Here is an 18,848-nt window from a genome sequence, read left to right as displayed (position 1 = left end):
CCTTTAGCTTCCTCTCCTTTAGTTAACTCCCTTTAGTTTTCTCTCCTTTAGTTTCCTCTCCTTTAGTTACCTCCCCTTAGTTTCCTCTCCTTTAGTTTCCTCTCTTTAGTGTCCTCTCCTTTAGTTACCTCACTTTAGTAACCTCTCCTTTAGTTTCCTCTCCTTTAGTTACCTCTCTTTAGTTACCTCTCCTAAAGTATCCTCTCCTTTGCTTGCCTCTCTATAGTTACCTCCCTTTAGTTTCCTCCTTTCGGTTTCCTCTCCTTTAGTTACCTCCCTTTAGTTTCCTCTCCTATAGTTTCCTCTCCTATAGTTGCCTCTCCTTTAGTTACCTCCCTTTAGTTTCCTCTCCTGTAGTTTCTTCCCCTATGGTTTCCTCTCCTTTAGTTACCTCCCCTTAGTTTCCTCTCCTTTAGTTTCCTCTCTTTAGTGTCCTCTCCTGTAGTTACCTCCCTTTAGTTTCCTCTCCTTTATTTTACTCCCTTTACTTCCCTCTCCTATAGTTTCCTCTCCTTTAGTTTCCTCTCCTATAGTTTCATCTCCTTTAGTTACCTCCCTTTAGTGTCCTCTCCTGTAGTTACCTCCCTTTAGTTTCCTCTCTTTAGTTTCCTCTCCGTTAGTTTCCTACCGTTAGTTTCCTCTCCTTTAGTTTCCTTCCTTTATTTTCCTCTCCTTCAGTTACCTCTCCTTTAGTTTCCTCTCCTTTAGTTCCCTCTCCTTTAGTTGCCTCTCCTTTAGTTCTCTCCTATAGTTTCCTCCCCTTTAGCTTCCTCTCCTTTAGTTACCTCCCTTTAGTTTCCTCTCCTTCAGTTACCTCCCCTTAGTTTCCTCTCCTTTAGTTTCCTCTCCTATAGTTGCCTCTCCTTTAGTTCTCTCCTATAGTTTCCTCCCCTTTAGCTTCCTCTCCTTTAGTTACCTCCCTTTAGTGTCCTCTCCTATAGTTTCCTCTCCTTCAGTTACCTCCCCTTAGTTTCCTCTCCTTTAGTTTCCTCTCCTTTAGTTTCCTCTCTTTAGTGTCCTCTCCTTTAGTTTCCTCTCCTATAGTTTCCTCTCCTTTGCTTTCCTCTCTATAGTTACCTCCCTTTAGTTTCCTCCTTTCGGTTTCCTCTCCTATAGTTGCCTCTCCTTTAGTTACCTCCCTGTAGTTTCCTCTCCTTTAGTTACCTCCCTTTAGTTTCTCTCCTATAGTTGCCTCTCCTTTAGTTTCCTACCGTTGGTTTTCTCTCCTTTAGTTTCCTCTCCGTTAGTTTCCTCTCCTTTAGTTACCTCTCCTCAGTTACCTCCCTTTAGTTTCCTCTCCTTTATTTTACTCCCTTTACTTTCCTCTCCTATAGTTTCCTCTCCTTTAGTTTCCTCTCATATAGTTACCTCTCCTTTAGTTACCTCCCTTTAGTGTCCTCTCCTGTAGTTACTTCTCCTTTAGTTACCTCTCCTTTAGTTACCTCCCTTTAGTGTCCTCTCCTGTAGTTACCTCTCCTTTAGTTTCCTCCCTTATTAACTTTCCTACCGTTAGTTTCCTACCGTTAGTTTCCTCTCCTTTAGTTTCCTCTCTTTAGTTACCTCTCCTTTAGTTTCCTCCCTTTAGTTTCCTCTCTTTAGTTTCCTACCGTTAGTTTCCTCTCCTTTGGTTACCTCTCCTTTAGTTTCCTCCCTTTAGTTTCCTCTCTTTAGTTTCCTACCGTTAGTTTCCTCTCCTTTAGTTTCCTCTCCTTTAGTTACCTCTCCTTTAGTTTTCTTCCTTTTTTTTACTCCCTTTAGTTTCCTACCTTTAGTTACCTCCCTTTAGTGTTACCTCCCTTTAGTTTCCTACCGTTAGTTTACTCTCCTTTAGTTTCCTCCCTTTAGTTTGCTCTCTTTAGTTTCCTACCGTTAGTTTCCTCTCCTTTAGTTACCTCCCTTTAGTGTTACCTCCCTTTAGTGTCCTCTCCTTCAGTTACCTCCCCTTAGTTTCATCTCCTTTAGTTTCCTCTCCTTTAGTTGCCTCTCCTTTAGTTTCCTCTCCTATAGTTTCCTCCCCTTTAGCTTCCTCTCCTTTAGTTACCTCCCTTTAGTGTCCTCTCCTATAGTTTCCTCTCCTTCAGTTACCTCCCCTTAGTTTCCTCTCCTTTAGTTTCCTCTCCTTCAGTTACCTCCCCTTAGTTTCCTCTCCTTTAGTTTCCTCTCCTTTAGTTTCCTCTCTTTAGTGTCCTCTCCTTTAGTTACCTCTCTTTAGTTTCCTCTCCTTTAGTTTCCTCTCTTTAGTTTCCTCTCCTTTAGTTACCACCCTTTAGTTTCCTCTCCTGTAGTTACCTCTCCTTTAGTTTCCTCTCCTGTAGTATCCTCTCCTTTAGTTATCTCTCTTTAGTGTCCTCTCCTGTAGTTTCCTCTCCTTAGTTCCCTCTCCTTTAGTTTCCTCTCCTGTAGTTACCTCTCCTTTAGTTTCCTCTCCTGTAGTATCCTCTCCTTTAGTTATCTCTCTTTAGTTATCTCTCTTTAGTTTCCTTTCCTATAGTTTCCTCTCCTTTAGTTTCCTCTCTTTAGTTATCTCTCTTTAGTTTCCTCTCCTTTAGTTTCCTCTCCTATAGTTTCCTCTCCTTTAGTTTCCTCTCTTTAGTTATCTCTCTTTAGTTTCCTCTCCTTTAGTTTCCTCTCTTTAGTTATCTCTCTTTAGTTTCCTTTCCTGTAGTTTCCTCTCCTTTAGTTTCCTTTCCTGTAGTTTCCTCTCCTTTAGTTACCTCTCCTTTAGTTACCTCTCCTATAGTTTCCTCCCTTTAGTCCCTCTCCCATAGTTTCCTCTCTTTAGTTACCTCCCTTTAGTTTCCTCTCCTTTAGTGTCCTCTCCTTCATCTGTACTTTCTTTTCATTTCCTTTCCTGTCATTAAATATGAACCTGATTTCTCCAATAATTTCTTGTCATTTCATTTCCTTTCCTTTCTGTTCCTTTCCTATCTTCCTCTCCTTGACTTCATCTGATCTTACATTGAAATAAGGGACAGGTGACATCTGAGTCCTGATTGACATCTGTCGTTCTGTTTCGTCTATATAGTAATGATAACATTGTCAATCAAGGAGGAGAGGCACGGAGAGGAAACCACCCAATAGTCCCGAGTGGCTTCCTCATTTCCTTTCCTAATTTCCTTTCCTTTCTTTCATTTGATTTTCCTTCCTGTCCTTTAGATGCACTAAACTTGAAACTGTAGTGTAGTGGATCATGATAGGGTAAGACTATCAGACACACTGAAATGAGACACACTGAAAGGAGACACACTGAAGGGAGACATACTGAAAGGAGACATACTGAAAGGGGACATACTGAAAGAAGACATACTGAAAGGAGACATACTGAAGGGAGACATACTGAAAGGAGACATACTGAAAGGGGACATACTGAAAAGAGACATACTGAAAGGAGACATACTGAAAGAAGACATACTGAAAGGAGACATACTGAAAGGGGACATACTGAAAGGAGACACTGAAGTAAGAGACATACTGAAAGGAGACATACTGAAAGGGGACATACTGAAAGGAGACACTGAAGTAAGAGACATACTGAAAGGAGACATACTGAAAGGGGACATACTGAAAGGAGACACTGAAGTAAGAGACATACTGAAAGGGGACATACTGAAAGGGGACATACTGAAAAGGGGACATACTGAAAGGAGACATACTGAAAGGAGGCATACTGAAATGAGACATACTGAAAGGGGACATACTGAAAAGAGACATACTGAAAGGGGACATACTGAAAGGGGACATACTGAAAGGAGACATACTGAAAGGGGACATACTGAAAGGGGACATACTGAAAGGGGACATACTGAAAGGAGACATACTGAAAGGAGACATACTGAAAGGGGACATACTGAAAGGGGACATACTGAAAGGGGACATACTGAAAAGGGGACATACTGAAAGGAGACATACTGAAAGGGGACATACTGAACGGGGACATACTGAAAGGAGACATACTGAACGGGGACATACTGAAAGGAGACATACTGAAAGGGGACATACTGAAAAGGGGACATACTGAAAAGGGGACATACTGAAAAGGGGACATACTGAACGGGGACATTTTGAGGCAGATAGTAAACCTGTATAACAATGGTGTGGAATACAAACCTGCTGGCTATGCTTTGTCATGTGATTTTCAAGCTTGCATTGGGCGCTGGTGTATAACACGAGCACTTTGTGTGCATAAAAGACTGGCACAGTGGTGGAATGACAAGCCCACAAAAATGTTTTCTGTGTTTGTTCTCAGCAACATAGTTTGCCTTTCAGCTCCATTAACAGTTTATAAATATACGTCCCAAATCGTACCATATTCCTTCAATAGTACGCCACTTCTGCCCAGTGCACTATGGGTCCCATTAAGAGTCAGGGTTGCCGTTTGACTAAAACTCACAGAAACAAATAAAAATAAAACAGAAATCTATGTAATGAATCTTAATTCAGTCATTTATTTGTTGGTAAACAACTTTCACTGTTACAACGAATATTAGTTTAATGAGATCATTCAACATGGCACCCATACAAACTGAATAAATAATCCTCAATAATAAATTGTAATAATAGTTATAATGATCGTAGTAATTTAAAAACTACCAGTGCTGATTTAATTATTCTCTCTCTCTGTCTATATCTCTGTCTCTCCCGGTCTCTCTCTCTCTCTCTCTCCCTGTCTCTCTCTGTCTCTCCCTGTCTATCTCTGTCTCTCCCTGTCTCTCTCTCTCTCTCTGTCTCTCCCTGTCTCTCTCTCTCTCTGTCTCTCTCTCTGTCTCACTGTCTCTCTCTCTCTCTCTGCCCTGAAATCACAACTTCTTGTGATTTCAGTTTTATTTGTTTCTCTCTGGATACGTTCCAAACGGCAGTCTATTCCCTTTATAGTGACCTACTTTTGATTAGTGCCCTAATAAATGATGTGCACTATAAAGGGACTAGGTTGCCATTTGAGACGCAGGCTTTATATAAACCCGTAAACAGATAAATAAACCATCTCTCTCTCTCTGTCTCTCTCGTCATCGGGGGTACAGTCCGTGGGATATACACGTTCAAGCTACACTTCAGAAAGCCTCTTAAATAAGTTAAACATTTTAGTTGGTCTCCACATTGGGACAGTGTAGTTTCATCTCTACTGTAGAAACACGTCCTCTCTCTCACAGACAGGGACCCACCTTATATAGGAATAGCGGCATTTCCCTTTAGACGAGACGACTCAACCTAAAACCAACGTTTGTCAGATGTTTTCATGTCAACAGTTCAACCCATATCCCCACGCTATCTGAGGGTGAACTTCCCCCCGTTACGTTTCACCTCAATACACAGGCTTCCTCTGTGTTGTTTGGGTTGCGTCAACAGGAGCTATGGAGTGTGTGTGTGTGTGTGTGTGTGTGTGTGTGTGTGTGTGTGTGTGTGTGTGTGTGTGTGTGTGTGTGTGTGTGTGTGTGTGTGTGTGTGTGTGTGTGTGTGTGTGTGTGTGTGTGTGTGTGTGTGTGTGTGGAGGGGGGGTGTTCCATCTATACAGAATCTCTGGTTTCCATAGTAACCGTCTGAAGTCCCCCACACGACTTTGCCATATATCACTTTGTCCCCCCCGTTGGTTCGCAAATCTACACAGTGATTAACAAATATATAGATACGATTGGTTTCTCAAAATAGAAGTGATGGAGATGTTTTGAGATAGAAAACGACCCAGGATGAAGCGTGTGTGTGTGTGTGTGTGTGTGTGTGTGTGTGTGTGTGTGTGTGTGTGTGTGTGTGCGTGCGTGCGTGCGTGCGTGTGTGTGTGCGTGTGTATCCATCCCTAGTGATCTCCATATGTTGTTAGGTAAGAAGCAGTGAGATCAGAGACAGGTTGTTCCTGTAACAGGTGTGATTGGCTGAACAGGAGTTACGGCGGCAGGACAACACGTCTTTACCACTAACAGTCCCAACGGTACAAAATAAAAGCAGAAACGTGAAGGAATCCAGTCAGTCATAAAGCCACACCATCTATATTCTGTACAACACATGTAAATCCTAGAACTACCCTGTCATCTGTAGCCATGGTTACAGAAAAAAAACAAAAAAAACGACCAGAAATAAAAACAAGGGGGTGAAAAAATTTTTGTCTAGTTCCTACTTCGGGAACCGTCTGGAACATGGAACAGTAAAAGTTCAGTTGAGTCTGTACACCTTGCAGAAACAGGAAGGTAACTCCCGTTTCAGTTCATCAGACAGGAGGACGAGACGGTTGTAAAACACACAGAGAGTTCCTCTAACTACCCTGTCGTCTGTAGCCATGGTTACAGGGTTGAGAACAACATGTCGTCTAATAAAATAGTTATGTGAAGAGGGGGGGGGCGGGGTTTATCATACACACTCTACTGATTGGCAGGTCAGGTTGTAGAAGAACAAGGAGAAGCTTGGTGATTGGCTAGATTCTTTTGACCAGTGTCCAGGGCTTGGAAGAGTAGTCTGATGTTTTGGACGGTGAAAAAGACTAAGCTAGGATCTGCTACAGGTCCATGGTAGGATGTGTCTGGGCTACGATCCAGGGGAGTCTATCAAGACAGGTTAAATGACAGATCCTTCCCTACATTCCCCCTCCTTCAGGTACTAGTTCATATTTCCATTCCTGAAGAATATTCACAAAAAACCTCCTTAGTTTCGAGCCACCCAGTTTAGTTCGTTCTGGTCTAAATTACAATCCATCTCTATCCAATCGAATTCCTCTCTCATCTCCCTTCTGGCCAATGATAGCTCAGTCTCATCCCTATTGTCACTAACCACAGGAAAGAATCAGGAAGCGAGTCCGTTCAACCAGGCCTTCATTGGTCAGCGCCAACTGTCAATCAATCATCAACATATAACTATTCTGGGAGGCGGGACTAAAAAAGAAGGTGGGACCCGGAAAATAAGGGGTTTAGAGTCTTCTCATTGGTCTATAGGCTCGTGACCAGGTGGGAGGGGTCAACGGGGGTCAGGGGCTCCTCGGGCGACGAATCAGAATCCTCCTTGTTGACAGGTACCATGTAGCCGTCGCTGCCCCCCCGCCCCATCTGGTAGTAATGGTGGAGCTGGTGGAGCTGGTTCCTGGACCCCAGGTTCGGCATGCTCTTATAGTAAACATCCTCCGCCTCCGGGCCCGGTCCGCTCCCAGTGCTGCTGTTACCGGCCTGGATCTCCCCGCTGTCGTCCAGCTCACCGTCCGCTAAACCGTTCATCTGCACGTGACTACCCTGGCCATCCGGTAAATCCGTTAACACGGGCATGGAGGTGTACAGAGAGTTTCTGTGATTGGGTGATTGCGGCGTCTCGTCCGTCTGCTCATTGGTCAGGAGGGGGAAGAAGCTGTCGCTGGTCTCCTGGGGGATGTGCCGGGGGCGGGAGAAGTTATGGGGGGGAGGGGGAGGAGGGTGAGGGTGAGGGAGGCTGTCTGGGGGAGGCAGAGGGCGGGGCGGGAGGAGAGGGGCGTTAGACTCCTCCCTTATAATCTCCAATCCCAAATTCTCATCCAATGGGAAGGCAGCGTTGGGGTTATCCAGCACCATGTGACTAACGTCGACGCCGTCGTTACTCAAGTCGTAGTCATGGTTATTCCCGCCGCCGACTACGCCACCGATTCCGATTCCGTTACTGCTGTTACCGACCAGGCCGCCCGCGTTACCGGTGCCGTTACCGATGTTGACCATCTTATTCATCAGGTTGTGGTTGCGTTCAGTGGTCGCCGACCGTTGGTGGTTGTTCAAATACGAAGGGGTGTAGTTGGAGGTTAACTCTTTAAGGATCTGCTTTTCTAATGTTGTCTCCTTGTGGTTGCCGTAGGTACTGTAACCGCTGACGCCGCCGCGATCTAGAATCTGGACGCTGTCGCTAAGGTAGTCGCCGCTCGCCACGCTGTAGTTGTTGCCGTGGTTACCGTTGAGAGGGAGCGTATCCATGACGCTGGAGTCTCGCGCGTTGTTCAGGATCCCCTCTGCGGAAACGGTAAACAAACACAATTATTAGAAGAAACAAAATGAAGTTTAAAAAAAAACGGTAAATAGTTTAAATTGTCTAATTGTTCAGTATAGTAAACAGCTAGGTATTTGTAAGCTGCCATCCATAGTGGTAGGTTGATATCAGATGCGTGATTAGTAAAGGTGATTACTTGTGTCTCTGTAGGGGGCTATGGGACAGCGTGAGAGAGAACAGAGAGAAACACAAACAGTGAGTAAACACAGCCACAGATAGATACAGAACAGTGTGTATGGTAAAAATGAGTCAACACACAATGAATGGTATGGTGTTTAGTAGGAGGCCTCGTCTTCACCACCTAGGCTACTGTGTACGGTTACAAACTGAACGCTTCACATGGTCTGTCTTGAGGAACAATCCAACTTTTCCCACAGTACAACAATGTCACATACTAACAACACACATGAACAGAACCCACAGTACAACATGTCACATACTAACAACACACATGAACAGAACCCACAGTACAACAATGTCACATACTAACAACACCCATGAACAGAACCCACAGTACAACAATGTCACATACTAACAACACCCATGAACAGAACCCACATACTGAAAACAGACGATGCAATACAGGAAGCACAAAAACCTTTACCAGACGACGGCATAACACAACAACACAAAACACACAGAGCATTCATAGAGCAGTCATAGGGCATTCACAAAGCATTCATAGAGCACTCATAGAGCACTCAGAGCATTCATAGAACACGCATCGAGCATTCATAGAGCATTCATAGAGCATTCACAGAACACTCATAGAGCACTCATAGAGCACGCATAGAGCACTCATAGAGCACTCATAGAGCATTCATAGAGCATTCATAGAACACTCATAGAACATTCATAGAACACTCATAGAACACTCATAGAACATTCATAGAACACTCATAGAGCATTCATAGAACACTCATAGAGCATTCATAGAACACTCATAGAGCATTCATAGAGCATTCATAGAACACTCATATAGCATTCATAGAGAATTATAGAACTCTCATAGAGCATTCATAGAGCATTATAGAACACTCATAGAGCATTCATAGAGCATTATAGAACACTCATAGAGCATTTATAGAGCATTATAGAACACTCATAGAGCATTCATAGAACACTCATAGAGCATTCATAGAGCATTCATAGAACACTCATATAGCATTCATAGAGAATTATAGAACTCTCATAGAGCATTCATAGAGCATTATAGAACACTCATAGAGCATTCATAGAGCATTAATAGAGCATTATAGAACACTCATAGAGCATTCATCGAGCATTATAGAACACTCATAGAGCATTCGTAGAGCATTATAGAACACTCATAGAGTATTTATAGAGCATTCATAGGGCATTCATAGAGCATTATAGAACACTCATAGAGCATTCATAGGGCATTCATAGGGCATTCATAGAGCATTCATAGAACACTCATAGAGCATTCATAGAGCATTCATAGAACACTCATATAGCATTCATAGAGCATTATAGAACTCTCATAGAGCATTCATAGAGCATTATAGAACACTCATAGAGCATTCATAGAGCATTCATAGAGCATTATAGAACACTCATAGAGCATTCATAGGGCATTCATGGGGCATTCATAGAGCATTCATAGAACAACCATAGAGCATTCATAGAGCATTCATAGAACACTCATATAGCATTCATAGAGCATTATAGAACTCTCATAGAGCATTCATAGAGCATTATAGAACACTCATAGAGCATTCATAGAGCATTCATAGAGCATTATAGAACACTCATAGAGCATTCATAGAGCATTATAGAACACTCATAGAGCATTCATAGAGCATTATAGAACACTCATAGAGCATTCATAGAGCATTATAGAACACTCATAGAGCATTCATAGGGCATTCATAGGGCATTCATAGAGCATTCATAGAACACTCAGAGCATTCATAGAGCATTCATAGAACACTCATATATCATTCATAGAGCATTATAGAACTCTCATAGAGCATTCATAGAGCATTATAGAACACTCATAGAGCATTCATAGAGCATTCATAGAGCATTATAGAACACTCATAGAGCATTCATAGAGCATTCATAGGGCATTCATAGAGCATTCATAGAGCATTCATAGCTCATTCATAGCTCATAAAACAGACAGAGAATCCCACCAAACAGCACAAGCACTCATAGATCCCAGATGATTCGTTAATGTTCATGTTGAATCTGAGACGGATAACTTACACGTTAAGGTCATAAATCTAAAAGGTGAACTACATAACTTGTGTTAAAACGTATATTCTTTGAGACCTGACCAATGGGACGCTATGGTGATGTCTCACAACATGATTGGTTGCCTCATCTGGGAGTCATTTTCACAGGCATGCAGACAGAATCATGAGCAGTGGCGGCCATTTTAGAATCAAGCACCCATCAAAATCAATTATATATAAAAAATGTTTTTAAAGTCAATAACTTTGAAGTCAAAAGTGAAATACACTTGCACAGTCCAGGGGTCAATGATAACGTGATACTTTGCAAGTCCAGTGTGTTTAAATTTTTACTGAAAAAATAACTCAAAACAATAGAGTGCAGGAATATCAAAAGTTAACAAAAGTTCTCACAAAAAGAACAATCGTTTCAAGCGTTCAATCAATACGTTCCATTAAAAAATGAACTTGGAGGATAACTAGGATGAAGGGTAAATAGGGGTCATAGGTCATACATAGGAATGTGAGTGTCACACCTTGTGTGTTGTACATGCCAGCCACATTGGGGTTGTTACAGACGGCTTGGTGGTTGGTGTCCCCCAGCAGAGAGTTATAAGGATGGTTAGAACCATGGGGATGAAGGAGAGTATTAGTTATTAACAGATGATTAGCCTTCGCTCCTAGTGGAGGCAGAGAGACAGAGAGAGAGAGAGAGAGACAGGGACAGAGACAGGGAGAGAGAGATAGATAGATAGATAGATAGATAGATAGATAGATAGATAGATAGATAGAGAGATAGATAGAGAGATAGAGAGAAAGAGAGAGGTGTAGAGGTATATGTAGAGAGAGAGAGAGAGAGAGAGAGAGAGAGGTGTAGAGGTATATGAAGAAAGAGAGAGGGAGAGAAAGAGAGAGAGAGCGAGAGAGAGAGAGAGAGGTGTAAAGGTATATAAAGAGAGAGAGAGAGCGAGAGAAAGAGAGAGAGAGAGAGAGGTGTAAAGGTATATCAAGAGCGAGAGAGAGAGAGAGGAGTGTAGTGATAGAGTGGGTGTGAGAGAGAGCATGAAAGGAAGAGGGAGAGAAGACATGTAAATCAATCAGACAAACAGAGTTCAAGTGAAAAGCCCCAGAAATAAGCTTGACAGTCATTCCTGCAGCCTTTCTCTAGTGAATTGTAGAGTTACCACCCATGACTGTATTTGTTAGTCAGAGACATGGTTGTTGGATTTGTTCATTTTCAGTCCTGTGACCTTCACCAAGTTAGATCCTAGGTATAGTCATGAACTCTTACATTTTATTTTATTTTATTTAACCTTTATTTAACTAGGCAAGTCAGTTAAAGAACAAATTCTTATTTACAATGAGGGACCTACCCCCAGGCCAAACCCGGACGACGCTGGGCCAATGGTGCGCCGCCCTACGGGACTCCCAATCACGGCCGGATGTGATACAGCCTGGATTCGAACCAGGTACTGTAGTGACGCCTCTAGCACTGAGATGCCGTTACATTACATAATGTATCTCATAAGACCTTGTTTTGAGGCCTAGCTCCACCATAATACAGTGGTCTCAAACTCATGGTTTACAGGCCACATCAGGTCCACAAGTAGGATTGCAAAATTATGGTACATTCCCCAAGGATTTCCTGCTTATTCCCTCCCGTTTTTAGGAATTTTCCAACCAGGATTAGGTTAGACAGGTTAGACTGGTCAGACAGGTCAGACAGGTAGACTGGTCAGACAGGTTAGACTGGTCAGACTGGTCAGAGAGGTAGACTGGTTAGACAGGTTAGACTGGTCAGACTGGTCAGACAGGTAGACTGGTTAGACAGGTTAGACTGGTCAGACAGGTAGACTGGTCAGACAGGTTAGACAGGTTAGACTGGTCAGACAGGTAGACTGGTCAGACAGGTTAGACTGGTCAGACTGGTCAGACTGGTCAGACTGGTCAGACTGGTTAGACAGGTCAGACTGGTCAGACTGGTCAGACTGGTTACACTGGTTAGACTGGTAGACTGGTAGACAGGTCAGACTGGTAGACTGGTCAGACTGGTTAGACTGGTCAGACTGGTCAGACTGGTCAGACAGGTCAGACTGGTTAGACTGGTCAGACTGGTTAGACTGGTCAGACTAGGAGGAATAAGATGAAGAGTCAGAGTCTCGTTCATCTGTTTCAATAGGTAGCACTGGCACTCCATTATACAGTCACATGGAATAGATTACTGGAATAACTAGCCATCTGCCCCAGTTATAGGGTATACTGGGCCAGTCTTAGTGTATTGGGCCAGTCTTAGTGTATTGGGCCAGTCTTAGTGTAGTGGGCCAGTCTTAGTGTAGTGGGTCAGTCTTAGTGTAGTGGGCCAGTCATAGTGTAGTGGGCCAGTCTTAGTGTTGTGGGCCAGTCATAGTGTAGTGGGCCAGTCATAGTGTAGTGGGCCAGTCTTAGTGTTGTGGGCCAGTCATAGTGTAGTGGGCCAGTCTTAGTGTTGTGGGCCAGTCTTAGTATAGTGGGCCAGTCTTAGTGTAGTAGGCCAGTCTTAGTGTTGTGGGCCAGTCATAGTGTAGTGGGCCAGTCTTAGTGTTGTGGGCCAGTCTTAGTATAGTGGGCCAGTCTTAGTGTATTGGGCCAGTCTTAGTGTAGTGGGCCAGTCTTAGTGTTGTGGGCCAGTCTTAGTATAGTGGGCCAGTCTTAGTGTATTGGGCCAGTCTTAGTGTAGTGGGCCAGTCTTAGCATAGTGGGCCAGTCTTAGTATAGTGGGCCAGTCTTAGTGTAGTGGGCCAGTCTTAGTGTAGTGGGCCAGTCTTAGTGTAGTGGGCCAGTCTAAGTGTAGTGGGCCAGACTTCACACACTTAGTGGGCCAGTCTTAATGTATTGGGCCAGTCTCAGTGTAGTGGGCCAGTCTTTTTGTAGTGGGCCAGTCTTCACACACTTAGTGGGCCAGTCTTAATGCAGTGGGCCAGTCTTCACACACTTAGTGGGCCAGTCTTAGTGTAGTTGGCCAGTCTTAATGTAGTGGGCCAGTCTTCACACACTTAGTGGGCCAGTCTTAGTGTAGTTGGCCAGTCTTAATGTAGTGGGCCAGTCTTCACACACTTAGTGGGCCAGTCTTAGTGTAGTGGGCCAGTCTTAGTGTAGTGGGCCAGTCTTAATGTAGTGGGCCAGTCTTCACACACTTAGTGGGCCAGTCTTAATGTAGTGGGCCAGTCTTCACACACTTAGTGGGCCAGTCTTTACACACTTAGTGGGCCAGTCTTAGTATAGTGGGCCAGTCTTAGTGTAGTGGGCCAGTCTTCACACACTTAGTGGGCCAGTCTTAGTGTATTGGGCCAGTCTTAGTGTAGTGGGCTAGTCTTAGTATAGTGGGCCAGTCTTAGTGTAGTGGGCCAGTCTTAGTGTAGTGGGCCAGTCTTAGTGTAGTGGGCCAGTCTTAGTATAGTGGGCCAGTCTTAGTATAGTGGGCCAGTCTAAGTGTAGTGGGCCAGACTTCACACACTTAGTGGGCCAGTCTTAGTGTATTGCCCAGTCTTAGTGTAGTGGGCCAGTCTTCACACACTTAGTGGGCCAGTCTTAGTGTAGTGGGCCAGTCTAAGTGTAGTGGGCCAATCTAAGTGTAGTGGGCCAGACTTCACACACTTAGTGGGCCAGTCTTAGTGTATTGCCCAGTCTTAGTATAGTGGGCCAGTCTTAGTGTAGTGGGCCAGTCTTAGTGTAGTGGGCCAGTCTAAGTGTAGTGGGCCAGTCTAAGTGTAGTGGGCCATACTTCACACACTTAGTGGGCCAGTCTTAGTGTATTGCCCAGTCTTAGTGTAGTGGGCCAGTCTTCACACACTTAGTGGGCCAGTCTTAATATATTGGGCCAGTCATAATGTAGTGGGCCAGTCTTCACACACTTAGTGGGCCAGTCTTAGTGTAGTGGGCCAGTCTTAATGTAGTGGGCCAGTCTTAATGTAGTTGGCCAGTCTTCACACACTTAGTGGGCCAGTCTTCACACACTTAGTGGGCCAGTCTTAGTATAGTGGGCCAGTCTTAGTGTAGTGGGCCAGTCTTCACACACTTAGTGGGCCAGTCTTAGTGTAGTGGGCCAGTCTTCACACACTTAGTGGGCCAGTCTTAGTGTATTGGGCCAGTCTTAGTGTAGTAGGCCAGTCTTAATGTAGTGGGCCAGTCTTCACACACTTAGTGGGCCAGTCTTAGTGTAGTGGGCCAGTCTTAGTGTAGTGGGTCAGTCTTAATGTAGTGGGCCAGTCTTCACACACTTAGTGGGCCAGTCTTAGTGTAGTGGGCCAGTCTTCACACACTTAGTGAGCCAGTCTTAGTGTAGTGGGCCAGTCTTAATGTAGTTGGCCACGCCAAATACTTCCTCTCTTCTGTCCTTCATAGAGGAAGTGACATCAGCAGTGGGCTAACGATAGCATTAGGAGGAGTAATATAAACTTCTCTTTACTCTGTCAGTGCATTATATATAACAGTATTGTTGTTATACTGAATAGGTAGTAGTATCCATGGTTACCTCTGTTGAGAGTGGCTGAGCTGTTGATGTCTCCTGTCATAAAGGATGACTCCTGTTTCCTCACTGTATCGTTCCACATCCTCCTGATACGACTCTGATGGAGGGAGGGATGGGGGAGGGAGGGGGGGAGGGAGGGGAGGAGAGGAGGGAGGGAAGGAGGGAGGGAGGGAAGAGGGAAGGAGAGAAGGAAGAGGAGAGGAGAGGGAGGGAAGGGAAGGAGGGAGGGAGGGAGGGAGGGAGGGGAGGAGAGGGAAGGAGAGAAGGAAGAGGAGAGAAGGAAGGGGGAGGGAAGAGGGGAGGAGAGAGAAGGAGAGAAGGAAGGGGGAGGTAGAGAGAGAGAGAGAGAGAGACAGGGATAAAAGGTGACTTTCCAAGGTAACTTTCCAAGACTTCTAGAATTAGAAGTCAGAGTTAAAGTTGAATCTGATTGTACTGTAGGTTAGTCCTACAGGCTAACCTGGTCTCACCTGGGAGTCTTCTGTGGAGTAGCGTCCAGGTGTACAGGCAGGCAAGATGACCTGCGACCCCGTGGAGTATCGTCCTGGGGTTCGAGACGTGGTGTGGTTCTTTCCAGAGGACGAGATGGAGGTCTCTACACTCTTACCACTGCAGCAGTGGGTACGCAAACACTTCCCATACTCCTTACGCACCTGGAGGGAAGACAGGGACACACAGCTGTGTTATGGAAGGATACAGGTGTGTTATGGAAGGATACAGCTGTGTTATGGAAGGAAACAGGTGTGTTATGGAAGGATACAGGTGTGTTATGGAAGGATACAGGTGTGTTATGGAAGGATACAGCTGTGTTATGGAAGGATACAGGTGTGTTATGGAAGGATACAGGTGTGTTATGGGAGGATACAGGTGTGTTAGGAAGGATACAGGTGTGTTATGGAAGGATACAGGTGTGTTAGGAAGGATACAGGTATGTTAGAAAGGATACAGGTGTGTTAGGAAGGATACAGGTGTGTTATGGAAGGATACAGGTGTGTTAGGAAGGATACAGGTGTGTTAGGAAGGATACAGGTGTGTTATGGAAGGATACAGGTGTGTTATGGAAGGATACAGGTGTGTTATGGAAGGATACAGGTGTGTTAGGAAGGATACAGGTGTGTAATGGAAGGATACAGGTATGTTAGGAAGGATACAGGTATGTTATGGAAGGATACAGGTGTGTTAGGAAGGATACAGGTGTGTTAGGAAGGATACAGGTGTGTTATGGAAGGATACAGGTGTGTTATGGAAGGATACAGGTGTGTTATGGAAGGATACAGGTGTGTTAGGAAGGATACAGGTGTGTTAGGAAGGATACAGGTGTGTAATGGAAGGATACAGGTATGTTAGGAAGGATACAGGTATGTTATGGAAGGATACAGGTGTGTTAGGAGGGATACAGGTGTGTTAGGAGGGATACAGGTGTGTTAGGAAGGATACAGGTGTGTAATGGAAGGATACAGGTATGTTAGGAAGGATACAGGTATGTTATGGAAGGATACAGGTGTGTTAGGAGGGATACAGGTGTGTTAGGAGGGATACAGGTGTGTTAGGAGGGATACAGGTGTGTTAGGAAGGATACAGGTATGTTAGGAAGGATACAGGTATGTTATGGAAGGATACAGGTGTGCTAGGAAGGATACAGGTGTGCTAGGAAGGATACAGGTGTGTTAGGAAGGATACAGGTATGTTATGGAAGGATACAGGTGTGTTAGGAAGGATACAGGTGTGTTAGGAAGGATACAGGTGTGTTATGGAAGGATACAGGTGTGTTAGGAAGGATACAGGTGTGCTAGGAAGGATACAGGTGTGTTAGGAAGGATACAGGTATGTTATGGAAGGATACAGGTGTGTTAGGAAGGATACAGGTGTGTTAGGAAGGATACAGGTGTGTTAGGAAGGATACAGGTGTGTTATGGAAGGATACAGGTGTGTTATGGAAGGATACAGGTGTGTTAGGAAGGATACAGGTGTGTTATGGAAGGATACAGGTGTGTTATGGAAGGATACAGGTGTGTTATGGAAGGATACAGGTGTGTTAGGAAGGATACAGGTGTGTTAGGAAGGATACAGGTGTGTTAGGAAGGATACAGGTGTGTTATGGAAGGATACAGGTGTGTTATGGAAGGATACAGGTGTGTTAGGAAGGATACAGGTGTGTTATGGAAGGATACAGGTGTGTTATGGAAGGATACAGGTGTGTTATGGAAGGATACAGGTGTGTTATGGAAGGATACGGGTATGTTAGGAAGGATACAGGTGTGTTAGGAGGGAACACAGGTGTGTTAGGAAGGATACAGGTGTGTTAGGAAGGATACAGGTGTGTTAGGAAGGATACAGGTGTGTTAGGAAGGATACAGGTGTGTTAGGAAGGATACAGGTGTGTGTGTGTTTGTGTGTGTGGATGTGTGTTAACGTTTGGTTATGTCTTAACACAATGTGTTTTCCCAACACCTGTGAGTGTCTAACACACCTGTATCCTTCCTAACACCTGTATGGGTGTGTGTGTAACACACCTGTATCCTTCCTAACACCTGTATGGGTGTGTGTGTAACACACCTGTATCCTTCCTAACACCTGTATGGGTGTGTGTATCTAACACACCTGTATCCTTCCTGACACCTGTATGGGTGTGTGTATCTAACACACCTGTATCCTTCCTAACACCTGTATGGGTGTGTGTATCTAACACACCTGTATCCTTCCTAACACCTGTATGGGTGTGTGTGTAACACACCTGTATCCTTCCTGACACCTGTATGGGTGTGTGTATCTAACACACCTGTATCCTTCCTAACACCTGTATGGGTGTGTGTGTAACACACCTGTATCCTTCCTAACACCTGTATGGGTGTGTGTGTAACACACCTGTATCCTTCCTAACATCTGTATGGGTGTGTGTATCTAACACACCTGTATCCTTCCTAACACCTGTACGGGTGTGTGTATCTAACTACCATACTACACTACATGACCAAAAAAATATGGGTACACCTGCTCGTATTATAATGTCATTCTAATGTAATTTAACATGTGTCTAGATGAGTAACCCATACAGGAGTATTATAATGAAATTTAACATGTGTCTAGATGAGTAACCCATACAGTAGTATTATAATGTAATTTAACATGTATCTAGATGAGTAACTCATACAGGAGTATTATAATGTAATTTAACATGTGTCTAGATGAGTAACTCATACAGGAGTATTATAATGTAATTTAACATGTGTCTAGATGAGTAACCCATACAGGAGTATTATAATGTAATTTAACATGTATCTAGATGGGTAACCCATTCAGGAGTATTATAATGTAATTTAACATGTGTTTAGATGAGTAACCCATACAGGAGTATTATAATGTAATTTAACATGTGTCTAGATGAGTAACCCATAAAGTAGTATTATAATGTAATTTAACATGTATCTAGATGAGTAACCCATACAGTAGTATTATAATGTAATTTAACATGTATCTAGATGAGTAACCCATACAGGATTATTATAATGTAATTTAACATGTATCTAGATGAGTAACTCATACAGGAGTATTATAATGTAATTTAACATGTATCTAGATGAGTAACTCATACAGGAGTATTATAATGTAATTTAACATGTATCTAGATGAGTAACTCATACAGGAGTATTATAATGTAATTTAACATGTGTCTAGATGAGTAACCCATACAGGAGTATTATAATGTAATTTAACATGTATCTAGATGAGTAACCCATACAGTAGTATTATAATGTAATTTAACATGTATCTAGATGAGTAACCCATACAGGAGTATTATAATGTAATTTAACATGTATCTAGATGAGTAACTCATACAGGAGTATTATAATGTAATTTAACATGTGTCTAGATGAGTAACCCATACAGGAGTATTATAATGTAATTTAACATGTGTCTAGATGAGAAACCCATACAGGAGTATTATAATGTAATTTAACATGTATCTAGATGAGTAACCCATACAGGAGTATTATAATGTAATTTAACATGTATCTAGATGGGTAACCCATACAGGAGTATTATAATGTAATTTAACATGTGTCTAGATGAGTAACCCATACAGGAGTATTATAATGTAATTTAACATGTGTCTAGATGAGTAACCCATAAAGTAGTATTATAATGTAATTTAACATGTATCT

The 18,848-nt window shown here is 43.4% G+C and overlaps 1 protein-coding gene across 6 annotated transcripts in view; it reads right to left on the bottom strand.

Moving 5' to 3' along the window:
- Nucleotides 1–4,422: 4,422 nt before the first annotated feature.
- LOC129848538 (adhesion G protein-coupled receptor L3-like) overlaps nucleotides 4,423–18,848 on the bottom strand; it is a 30,339-nt gene continuing 15,913 nt past the window's right edge. The window contains exons 4-8 of one of the 6 annotated variants that reach the window (XM_055915701.1): nucleotides 15,156–15,338; nucleotides 14,689–14,782; nucleotides 10,715–10,858; nucleotides 8,117–8,134; nucleotides 4,423–7,942 (exon numbers count right to left, since the gene is read on the bottom strand). In XM_055915701.1, the coding sequence (XP_055771676.1) occupies nucleotides 6,909–7,942; nucleotides 8,117–8,134; nucleotides 10,715–10,858; nucleotides 14,689–14,782; nucleotides 15,156–15,338 (1,473 nt within the window). In that variant the 3' untranslated portion in view covers nucleotides 4,423–6,908. Of the gene's footprint in view, nucleotides 7,943–8,116; nucleotides 9,106–10,714; nucleotides 10,859–14,688; nucleotides 14,783–15,155; nucleotides 15,339–18,848 lie in introns of those variants that run through there. The other 5 variants (XM_055915704.1, XM_055915703.1, XM_055915705.1 and 2 more) reach the window with 5 other exon arrangements.

Source organism: Salvelinus fontinalis, unplaced genomic scaffold, assembly GCF_029448725.1.
Source record: "Salvelinus fontinalis isolate EN_2023a unplaced genomic scaffold, ASM2944872v1 scaffold_1047, whole genome shotgun sequence".
NCBI classification, from domain to species: Eukaryota; Metazoa; Chordata; class Actinopteri; order Salmoniformes; family Salmonidae; genus Salvelinus; species Salvelinus fontinalis.
The sequence above is the reverse complement of the archived record's forward strand: the minus strand, read 5'-3'. Positions and strand labels throughout refer to the sequence as shown.